General features: G+C 38.5%; 1 protein-coding gene across 2 annotated transcripts in view; it reads right to left on the bottom strand.

Annotated features, from left to right (window-relative positions):
• Window positions 1-5,077: 5,077 nt before the first annotated feature.
• Window positions 5,078-12,103, bottom strand: part of TAB2 (TGF-beta activated kinase 1 (MAP3K7) binding protein 2) — a 60,818-nt gene continuing 53,792 nt past the window's right edge. For both annotated transcript variants that reach the window (XM_064708426.1, XM_064708427.1), the window contains 4 exons: window positions 11,472-11,632; window positions 10,752-10,845; window positions 9,409-9,489; window positions 5,078-7,225 (listed from right to left, as the gene is read on the bottom strand). In XM_064708426.1, the coding sequence (XP_064564496.1) occupies window positions 7,080-7,225; window positions 9,409-9,489; window positions 10,752-10,845; window positions 11,472-11,632 (482 nt within the window). In that variant the 3' untranslated portion in view covers window positions 5,078-7,079. The remainder of the gene's footprint in view (window positions 7,226-9,408; window positions 9,490-10,751; window positions 10,846-11,471; window positions 11,633-12,103) is intronic.

The raw sequence follows: 12,103 nt of genomic DNA, 5'->3' as shown, positions 1-12,103 counted from the left end.
GGAATAAGACTCAATATTTGCATCTGATCTTGCACCTGCTGCTTTGACTCCTGATTTTACGTCAGGAGGCATTGAGGTTCCTTCTCCTGTATCATCACCATCATCATCATCATCATCCACTGGTCGATCAGTTTTTTCCGTGCGTTTCCCACTTCTAGTACTGGTAGCAACAGCCATGGGTTTAGATGCTGGCTTAGGCTCACTGTCTGGTCTAGCTGCTGGCTCTGAGCCTGGGCTGTTGGCTACAGCTTGAGTGACTGGGATAGCTGATTTATCTCCCTGCCCCCCTGCCTCTGTCTGCTGCCCAACAGTATCTAACAAAGTGCGATAAGCATAGGCCAGGGCCCAGCTTATTGCAATTAGCCTTTTCTCCTTAGAATCGTCATGGCACTTCTCCTTTAGGTATTTCCCCACCTCTGCTGCGTTCTGAATTTGTTCCCGTGGGAAATCCCAGTCTACAGGATCAGAAAATTCCTTCAGGGTTTGGCCTTATATTTTCCCATTCTCCACCCCACTCAGGATTTTTCACGCCTGCATCTGCTTCTGGATCAGGGGTCTCACCAGCTCCTCTGGATATCTCAGCCCTTATTCTAGAGAAGCTGCAGACCATATAGAGGAAACTTACCAAATTAAATACCAGAAAGATGGTCTCTTTAACATTCAGGGGAAACTGAACATTCTCAAAAAGTGACATAACCGATCCAAAGGAGAAGAGGGAAAGGGAAGGCTGGAAAGTCTCATTCTTAGCTCCTCCTCTAACAGACTGAGTGTAGTTACTAATAAATTCCCAAAACATACCACTGGAATTGGGATGCAGGGTAGGATGAAGAAACCATAAACCATACATGCTGTAAACAGAGGTCAGTATCTTTTTGAACGCTTTATAAATCATTATCACCAAGGCCAGCACAACCGCTATTCCAATCCGTACCCCTCTACCGTAAAAATTACTTGTTAAGGACAATAATCCTAATGACCAGAAAGGTATTGAAACCTCAAAAAGGTCTAGAGCCCAGAGCCATACAGAGGCGTTCTCAACCAGAGACATCAGGGGTTCAAGCAGCATAGCTACTAACTGCTTTAACAACAACAGACACACAATTAATAGGGCTTTTTTCCACATTTTCCAGCCGCGCGTTGGGCGCCAATTCATGTATTTGTCTAGGTTTAGAGCAAATTTGGGGAAGAATCCCCCAAAGGAGCTCTGGTGGGAAAAGCAGATCCAATCGGCCCCTCCCCCCAACTGGTCCGGGAGGAAAGAAAAATACCTCCTTGGAGAAAGGTGGAAAAAAAAACCCCTGTTTATTAAACAATAAGACCAAAACAGTATCAAAACAATGAGACCCCTTGCCACTCTAAAAGAGATGACAAACTGAGAAAAAACCCCGAGTTCAAGCAGCAGCTCACTCAGTCTCTGATCAGTCCCTCCGGTGCTGGAATTGTCGCAGGCCAGGCCTGGCCTGGTGGGCCACAACTGCAGCTGCCGGTGTTCTCCTGGGTGTTCAGTCCAGAGCAGTTCCAAGAGGTCCAAAGAAAAGGGAAAAAACAGTCCAGGGAACTTCTTTGCCTCAGCTAGCTAACACTAACTAAAAAGCAAAAGAAGAGCTCTCTGTCCCGCTGTCTGTCCGCAGACAACACAGTCAGGAGCAGGAATGTGGAGGAGTGCAGTGTCTGAAAACAAACTGCGCGCTTCTTCTCCCTCCCCTTCACTCTCTGTAACACTCTTAAAGGTACAAAACTTATTATTATTCAGCATAAACAGAATGAGACGATTGGGGATAAAAGCATCATATAGTCAACCCAGGACACCTTGGCACATAATGAAACGTGGCCAGGGCAAGACCTCAGTACACAATGGAGACGTGGCTGTCCTGTCAGCAGATGCACAGTGCTGACACCAGCATTTCTCTCATGTCACGTCCCAAGTTCCTGACTCCAACAAACCCTATCGAGCTCTGAGGCCTGCTTACCACATTTTATTTTGCATCTTACAGCAGGGTGCAGGGAAAGCAACACCACTTGCTTCTGTATACGGAGAAGAAAGGGCACAGCATTCCTCAGTCCATTTCCTCGATGTTTCCAACACCGCATTCTTTAGCCTTGGATCTTTAATCACTTGCAAGGGGAACCTGAATTAAGTTAAAGTTTATAGGCTTTATAAACTGGTAAGTTCTGCTGATATCTACTAATACTAAAAGCACATTAAAATGCTTAATATGAAGCATCTCCATTTGTTACCGTATCAGCTACATCAAAATTTTTTGGCACCATGCTCCCATAAAATGTCCAAAAAAGCAGTCTCAGAATTCACAGCTGTAATAATGTACCCCCTTAAAAAGTGGAACGGGTTTTTAAAGCAACTTTGAATGCTCTAGTAGTACCCAAATTGAGATGTTACTTTTCACCTTTAAAATCTGCACTCACCCATATGATAGGGTTTTATTATTTTAAATGAACTTGCAAATCATAGACAGCTTGAACCCCTGTAGATAATCAATCATTTTGGCTCAATGTCTTTCATAAGTACACATGGGTATCTGCAAATCAAATCAATGAAGAGAACAGGACACTGGGAAAAATGATCAGCTAAACTAATGCCTGCAGCAGCACTGCACTGGCTGAAGATTGTTATATTTTGATTAAATATTAAAATATATTTGCATTTTTGATGAAAGCATAATTATATGCACTGCTGGAAATTAATGTGTGAGGTCTTGACTGAAGCAAGAATTTCTGAGACACCTACTCAGTGCTGCCTCTGAAGGCAGCACTGTTTGAGATCTACTGTAGATGCCATCCATACAGAACTGCTCAGAGAAAAAAAAACAAATTAATGAATCATATCAAAAAGTAAAAATTGAGTCTGATCATATAATTTTCAATGCTCACCACTACTCCCAATTGCTCCTATAGCACTTAAGCTTGATATAGAGCCTGAAGCTCGCAAACATTTCATACTAACTCTTCCTGTTCTCTCTCTGTACTTTTAAAGTAGTTTACACAAAATACGAACCTCACAAGGCATTCTGGACAACATAAAATCAAAGACTGTTCCTCAAAATTAGCAATAAAAGATCTATTCAAGCAGTCAGGCTTGAAACAGGAATGCACTGTAATTATTCCACTCTGTGCCAATGAAAGGAATCTAAAGTTTAATTTGTATTTGCTGTTCAACTTATCAGGGCATTTTAAACAAATATGAGATAAAAGATCAAATTATTTTCTTGCTAAAGTTAGAATTAAACATGAGTAATAACTGCTGCACATTCACAAGTTAACATATTCTGTTAACTGTACTGAAAAGTTTCTGCCACTGCTTTGTAGCAATACTCCCATTTTAGAATACCAAAGGAGTACTGAAAAAGAGTAAATAGTAGATTTCAATAGATTACTTTTCTCTAATATCTCTTCTACATCCTTAATCAAGTCTTCCTTTAATTTGTGTCCAGACTCCAATATACATTGAAGTGAGAGGAATTTGACAGAAGGAACATAGTACTGATAAGGACACTTATCCCCCAGTCATCTACAAAACATGCTGAAGGTAGACATTTCAAGACCACAAAACAGATTAAATTCACATAAATAAAGCAAACAGATAGGCATGAATACTGACCACACAGTTTTAAAGCTAATCTATCATTAGCTTGAGACTGAAGATATTGAATCTCACAATTAAACGGAGTTTCACAGGTGCCACACCTGGCCACACTCCTGGACAACAGAATAGCTCTACTGATTGGAGACTGCACAAGATAAAATTTTTTCTAATATATTTAGAAAGCAGCAAGGTGCTAGCTCTGTTTAGTTGCTACATTTCTAAAGTTATCCCAGTTTTGAAACTTGACCAAGTGATAATGTTAAGCATTCACAAAAAATAAACAGGAGCATCTCTGAAAGCCAAGAAGGGTACCCCCTTCCTGCTGTATATACTTTCTTTACAGAGATCCCTGACAAAGACAGTACAGGAAAGTAAAAAATCATAAATCAGCATCCAAGATAGAGTACTGACATCAAACCACAAAATTTAACCTTGCTGCAAGTATTAATTTTTTTATGTTCCACGAGGAAAATAAAAACAGCGGTGAAACCTAGTTCTACTTCATCCTTCAAACCCAACCCATAATGACACACTACATTGATATGCCACTATCTGATGATATAAGCGACCTGGAGTACACAAAGAACATAAAACTCTTGAAGGGGAAGGTAAAAGTCTGGAATTGACACTGGAGATATCATTTCTCTTACCCTACTGTTTCAGGATCAGTTACTGAAAAGGCTGTCCAATACAAACTCATGTTGAGCAGAGACGGCTCTGCACACCTAGCTGGAGCAAGGATGTAAGTATTTTTTTTCCCTTCAAATTCAGGGAAAAGATCATTTATGCATTTCATGGAACGAGCAGGATTACATCTCACCTATTTCTCCAAATATGCGCTTTCCTGCCCTCAACTGACTGGCATTTCCTTTAAAAATTCAGTTGCCCCCTCACTCCAACCACTGTTTCTTATATTACAGATTATGGCACACTAGTTGAATAATATGCATTAAGGATTTTTTTTTCCGGGATCTGTAGCTAACTTTTTTTTGCTAAATCAGTTTATAGATGTCTCCTGAAGGCCTTTTATACAGCATCAGTATGTCTCAGGAAAGCTCAACTCCACATAACAAATATCTGCTTTGACAGGGTCCATGTGGGAAAGACATGTCAAGGAACACTCCACATCTCACAGCATTTATATCCATAGCACCAAGACAGAGTTTAACCATATTCATCCTTAAACTGTGTTTATATTAACATTAGTTCATCATCTGTCACCACAAAGCAGTTGCCCATTTTGATTTAGAAAAACATTTTTAAAATCATAAACCCCAGAAGCAGGAAGTAAAAAGGGACTGTGTCTAGCTTATTGCTTTATGAATAAATGAGTGGGTCTTCGGTCAGGAAACAATCTCCTCAGTTCAACTTTATGAAATACATTCCTTATGCTCACTGAATTGGAATTAAACAGAGTAATGCATGGCAGGAGAGACAAGGTTCAACAAAAAAAGGCTTAAATAAAAACTCTGGTCATAAGAAATCAGCCTACTTTTAATACCGTTAATGCTTATTGCTCCGTTGAGTATTCTGTTGCTCCACAGCATGGAAAAAGCAAACAAACCACAAAAGAAAGCATTAGAATATATTTTTTTTTAATTTTTATAAATAACTTATCTGTTACAAAGGCAGTTTACCCAGCTAAATCACAAAACCATCAACTCAAGATATCCAAATTAGGTTTTATTAATAAACAGGTAAAAACTGATTTGTCAATCTTCACATAGAACTGCAGATGAAGCTGAAAAACAAGGCCTCATTTTATAAACAAAATGCATTGAATGCAACTGCTTTGGGTCTACTGCCTAATTACCTGGGATTGACATTTTCTTCCCACATACAAAAAATTGCAAAGCCTTCAAAACAAAGGCCTCTGTGCATTCACATAGATCACTTGTAAAACTCCTAATAAAAGTGTCCACTGGCGGATGTTTACAGTGGGTGACAGTCTACTTTGTCTCTTGCTACATGGTTAGCACTCCCTCCAGCCTCACACTAAGTGCTGCTGCTACATAATTCTTTGTGTGCCGTCTTTCATGCATATTGTACTGGAATTCCATTTTCTTGATCTCGGTTACATACATCCCCGATCATGTGAGTATTTTCCTTAAAAAAATAGATCATCAAAATAAAAGAGATGCTTGAGGTTGCTTCAGTGTTCAAGTCTGTTTGATTTCTCTTTTCCAGCCTTTATTTCAGTTGTCCTAAATATTGCTATCCTTGTTTTCTATAAATATGAGACTTCACCACAAAGTCAGGTATAGAAACTGGCTGCCAAAACAGGAAAGCATTTAAAGTCCTTGAACAAAGCCGTATGATGCTGCTGCTGTTGATTTTGGCACTTTAAGTACTTCCCCAATGAATCTCTCTTCAGGAGTCTGCAAGACACCCAGCAGATGAAGCAAGCTTAACTCGGATGCTGATCTGTTGGTGGGTTGAAAGTTTCCTACTATAAAGTTTCCTCACAGCAGACAAAATGCTCCCTTTGTGTCACCCACCGTAAAACTCAGTGTACAGAGTGAACTATATGCGTAACTCTTCCAACTTTTCCTGCACTTTTACCACGCTGCATCTGCAGGTCTTCACAGATCATCAGCATTTACAAGAGCAATGTACAGAACGAGCAGAGGAAAGCTATTTTGTGCATAGTTTTTTACTAATGCTCTTATTTTAAGGCATTGCTTCTCTCAGATAAAAGCTTAAAAAAAGGGACATGATCGTGCTTAATCACTTAAAGGGAAAAAAAGAAAGTTAACAAAAAGACTATTACACTATACATACAGAAGTACAAGAAAATAATAAAGGTGAGGAAAGGAAATCACTTAAAGCAGGCTCTAGAGCTATGTACAGTAGGAAAAGCTTTGGGGTATTTCACTGTGTGTATTGTACAGACAACGCATGCAGTTTTTCCTTTTCATCTTTAGATGTGATTGTAATGATTTCTGGCTTCACAGAGATGTTTTCAGGGAAGACAAGGCAAAGAGTACCACTGATTTGTGAAGTTCTTCCCTTTATCAAAGGCACTATGTGGCAGCAAACAGTTTAAATATTTAAACCTTGTTCCTTTTAAGATTTCCTTTGTGCATGTAGTGTTTCACTGAAAGCTCTGAAAACAAAAACACTAGCACTCTATTCCTTTCCCCTGTCAAAATTCAGTAGTGACATTGGGGCAGAGAAGAGGATGGGCGACACCCAGGCACTGAACACGGTGTGTGTTCCTGGTAATACTGTACATGGTTCAGGCAGCTGGCGAGTCTCTCAGCAGATTGCCCTTCAGCCGATCAGTGTCAGCTGCCTGTGACACAGCTCTGAGGTATTGCTTGCTCTGTGGGCTGACATTTAACAATAGCAAAACACCATCTCGTCACACCTTCCATTTTACAAAACCCTATGCATAAATGCTTTTTTTGCCCCCCAATGCCTGGACAATTCCTTGTACGTTTGCTATGGTTTTAGGGAAGGTAATGGGCCTGTTGGCTCAGAAATGCCTGGGCATTTCACACTGTTCACAGCGATTTAAGGCAGGATGGTTTAAAAAAGTACAGGCGGTACAACTCCACTGAGCTCCCTCATCTTCATCTGTGTCTGGAACAGTCTTTGGTGTTTTCACAATGGACCTCTGATCTGTGACATGGAAGAGATAAGATAAGCAGTTACTAACTGAAAACAGCACGGAAAGAATTTTGAGATTTTTTTTTCAGTAACTGAGAACAATCTTGTTCCTTTGAGAACAGCACAGTTATTAAAAGTGACAGAAGCAGCTTTTTACCACCCCCTTGACTACAGCTTGTTTGTAGGTAAGCCAAAAGGCTCAAGGTAAAACTACAAAAATCAAGTTTCCCATCCCTTAACTCTGCTTTCTTCCCTTAGTTCAAAGCTAAGGCAAAAAAAGGAAATAAAATTTGCAAATTAATCAGCACAGGACAAGATTTAGAAGTCTGACGTCTATGAAGTGGTCTAAAATTCATTATGACAAGAAGTATGTGCTTTGTAACCCTTTGACATGTCAAACTTTTTGATTCTAGAAAGAAGGTAGCAGTTCTTCAAGCCATCTCAGCAAGCAGATGTACTAAAGAAAAACCATTGCAGGGCTCTGTCATGCTACAGAGTAATCATCCCAGCAATACCAACACATCTTTTTGCATGATGTGTTAGAAATCTTCAAATATTTTAAAAGAGAAAAGAAGAAGAGAGAAAAGGAATGAAAAGGATGAAGAGAGAGAGAGTGACTTCTCAAGTTAAGGGTTCCCCAGTTTAGGTAACTGTGAAATCCTTTCAGCCCATTATTTCATCTGGAAAACATCTCATCAGCAACGGCAATTGCTGCAAAATGACAGCAAGATTTCCATAAGTATAACACTACTGATCACAGTACAAGAATTATTTTTGTTCTTTTGTGAACAGCAGTAATTCTGTTTTAAGTCAAATTCTGTTTTAGCTACATGATAGCTAAATTGAAGCTTAAAATGAAATTAAAATTAATGAAGAACTAAGATACAGCAGTGATACTTTTTTTAAAAAAAAGAAGAAGAAAGGTAATTGACAGAGGGACTTTGTAGCTTATAAACCAATCAGGGTCAATTTTGTATTTTCAAGATAGATTGAATGAAACACTTAAATTTGGGAGTTCCCAAACTTAAGATAAGCCAATAAAAATGTTGACAACTAGTCAAAGAAAATGAATTTTTCTTCTTTGATGGGTTAGTTTTTATTTATTATAAAAGGAACTACATAATTGACAGAACTTATAAGTTCTTCATGGTTCAGTTGTAAAATGTGTCTAATAGGAATGTGTTTGGATTTAACTTTACTTGGAATTTTCACTACCAGCTCAGGTAGTGGAAGGATAAAAAGTGCTTTATAAAGTATGAAAAACAGTATCAGTTTGGAAGTGCTGCAAAAGATCTGCAGGACAAAAAGTTCAATTTGTCTAGACCATTTTACAATGCAGAACTGTCAGAAATCTCCAAGATGAGATTCTGTAACAACAGTTACTGCACACCCCAAGGACAATTAACCACATACATCTATATTATGTGGAGAACTTTCAGGACAGAAAGACTGCACAGAAACACCTGTGGATTATCTCCATGTTTTGTGAGATGGTGTGCCTAAAGTCATAGTATAATGATGTTCCAAGCAAGCTGAATTCATTCTCTGCTTTACGTAAAACACAAGAGGTAATTGTTCAGCTTTGTTTGACACCTTGAGAGTGGAACAAGCAAGTAATGTGCACACTAATGATAAACAGAATGCTTAAGAGTGTCTAATACTCAGCAATACTGACTCCCTACTGCTCTGCATTACTTTCCTGTTCAACTACCTAGAACTATATTTACCAATAGTCAGAAGAGGCTTTCATGTAACTTGTTAATAGAAATTCTGCAGTAACCATGAATTCCGGTGAGGGTAACCCACCTGAGTTGTTACTACATGTAAGTAAATCTACTGTTCACTATGGATAATGGTGAAGTCATCTAAGTGAGTTTCACTGGCCCCTAAGCAACGTACCTCATGCTCATTTTTAGAGAAAGATGGATGCTTCCATTACATAAACTGCCTTACAATATATTATTCATCTTTAACATAACCCATTTAATATACTTCTCTTTCCTGAATGTATGAGTGAGAGGAAACAAGAGCAAACAGAAGCATATTTACTGCCAATACAAATAAAATGTGAGGTTTGTATGCTTTTGAAGTAATCTATTTCAAAATCAACACTTAAACAAGATTTGTAAATTAGAACTTGGTATTAGATACAAACCAGGTATTTGTATCAAATCCAAATTTTATCAATACAATACCTTTGGGTTTTGGTGGCACGGGACCAAGAAATCCAATATTATCGTAAAAATTATGAATAGCGCTGGGATTAAAATGTGGTCCTAAAAATAAAAAAAAAAAAGTGCAGCAGTTTAAAAAAATAAACTTGAGTAGGAAGGCATATCAATCTTTTCTGGCAGTAATTCTGTAACCATACTATTATTCACTTATCACCTTTTATATCAAGGTGTCAATAGAGACCCCTAAGTGAGATATTAGTGATTTCAACAACACACTTTAACAAACTTATTGCCCAAAATACGTAATATAAAGTAAAGTCAGAGACAAGCTCTAGCAAACTAAACTCCTTTTAAGGTATCTTTTTCTGCTACTCTTTAAGATAATTTTATTAGTAAATCATATCTGACGCTTTCTAAATTGCAACTATACTCAGAGATATCTCACCTACTACGCAATGTATTATACAGGCTTAGAATTAAAACTCAAGAGAAAGTTCTAGATGCAATTTACTTGTAACAAGCAAAAAAAAAATCACCCACTACTCACTCTATTTAAGGTCAGGCTTTCAGTGTAGCATTACACTCAGCACACCTGTCTGCCTTCTCCTGAACTGCAGGTAGACTGACTTTTGTGTTCATGTGTGGAACTCATATCCCAGCTGATCTAACAGCTCACTGCTTCTGGAAGTGGGAAGCATCAATTCCTTCCCTCTCACTATCTCAGTTCTCCCTTCCTGTGCCTCTACCCCACATCAGCTATAGCAAGCTTTTCCAGCAATGCAAGTTTTAGCTTGGCTTGTGAACAGAATCAGCTCTGCAAAGGGTCTAAAAAACAAATACAGAGGCAGAGCTCTCTGTGCAGAGTAAGTGGCAAGAGAGAGAAGCAGGAAGAGAGAGGCTTTCTTGCTGGCAGTTCTTGAACTGGCTCAGCTGTCTCATTTCACCCCCATGACCAAAGGCTGTGTCCCTGCAGACAAGGAAAGCAGAGAGCACACTGGAAGTTACAACCACATTTTATATTTTCTAACTGGAGAGGCTAAATACAGACAGAGGTGGAAGACAAAAGAGAGAGAAGAACACATATGTATAAGATGTATCACTCAAAAAACTTACTCTTTCTTTGATACACAGATAATCAGATTTGTATGAAATAGGAATGACTGTGGAATTAGGAAAATCATATGGCCGACAAAAACAAGAGGCTTTAAAGACAGTTACTACCATGGTTTCACTCACACTAATGTGATGATTTATCAAAAAGTATGTATATCCATCATTTATGACATGGACTTTTTTGAAACATGTAGACAGTGGAAAAAAAAAATCAACATTTACAGTTACTGATGTACTAAGACATACTGTACCTCTTGCTTGAAAAAGATCAATCTCTTTGGTTAGGCAATCTATGTCTATCTGCAGCTGTCTGTTACAACTTCTTAACTGTTGCATTTCTTCCAGCTGAAAAAATAAATCTGCCTGTTAGACAAATTTTCCCAGTTTATGAACAGTTATCATTCACGCACAGGTAGACAACATTTAATTATTTCAGAAATTATGATAAAAGAATCTTCCCTAATGACTACTTTTCTTTTAATCCAAGCATAATCTTAGAAAAAGCTTCCAGACCTACTGAATAGTTCTCTCTCATCAGACTTCAGAGCAGACTGAACAACTCCAATCTTCAGTCAGGGCATAGCCAGTGGTCTGGTCCACCAGATCAATGGATGATCATCTAGCACTGAAAACTGGTGCATTAATTGGTTTCTTTGAGCTCAGTATATGCACCAAGACCAAAAGTACTTGGTGTGATAACAGTACGAGTATTAACTTGTAAGGGCTATCATTTGAAACCTTTAGTGACTGCCTGTAAAAGCAGTTCTTCACAAAGCAACTAGCAAGCTGCAAGCTCGTGGTTAAATGACACATTTTTAGTCCTTACTGTGAACTCCACTGTTCACCAGCTTAATTCTAACTATACTGCCTGTCCCTAGTATATTGTCAATATACGAACAAGTCTTCCTTCCATTTATTGTGACAGACCACACTTGTGGTTAGGTTTATACCCTACAGATGTTTCAACTTACTGATGGAATTTGGGAAACAGAATTCGATCTTTTCAGGCGCCTTCGTGTTAGATTATTCTCCATTTCATTGACCTCTGATTTTAGTTTATCCAACTTTTTCTTTTGAACCTCAAGTTCTCGTTGAAGTCGCTCCATCCTGGCCTTCTGGTGTACCAGTAAAGCTGCAATACATAAAGTCCCATTTTATCTACTTTATTATCCTTCACATGGCAACATCAGATTAAGAAGCAAGTTGGCACTCTTTTGGGAAAAAAACTGAAAAAACCACTGGTACAGACTGCTTTTCCAATTTCCTCACAAGAAAAACTCTGCCATAAGACAGAAAGTGCTGTATTTTTGAAAACAGCACAAGCTAACCACAGACAAGCAAATATGAGAAAGCCATACAATGCAGTAAATGGCCATGCAAAATTTAACTACCCAAAGACAGGAACAAATATTTCTGTGTGTATTCATCTTAACTACTGTAAAACAGGTAGCATGAAGAGGATTTCAGACAACTGCAATATGGAGCACTGCATATGCTTATTACAATTAGGACTGGATCCAGTGTTCATCATAGCACAAACCATCAAATGAAACCAAATCAGAAATAAGCACACCACTAGCAAACTGATACTTGTCAAAAGCTG

The sequence above is a fragment of the Zonotrichia leucophrys genome, chromosome 3 (genome assembly GCF_028769735.1).
Source record: "Zonotrichia leucophrys gambelii isolate GWCS_2022_RI chromosome 3, RI_Zleu_2.0, whole genome shotgun sequence".
NCBI classification, from domain to species: domain Eukaryota; kingdom Metazoa; phylum Chordata; class Aves; order Passeriformes; family Passerellidae; genus Zonotrichia; species Zonotrichia leucophrys.
This window is presented reverse-complemented; position numbering and strand designations above follow the sequence as displayed.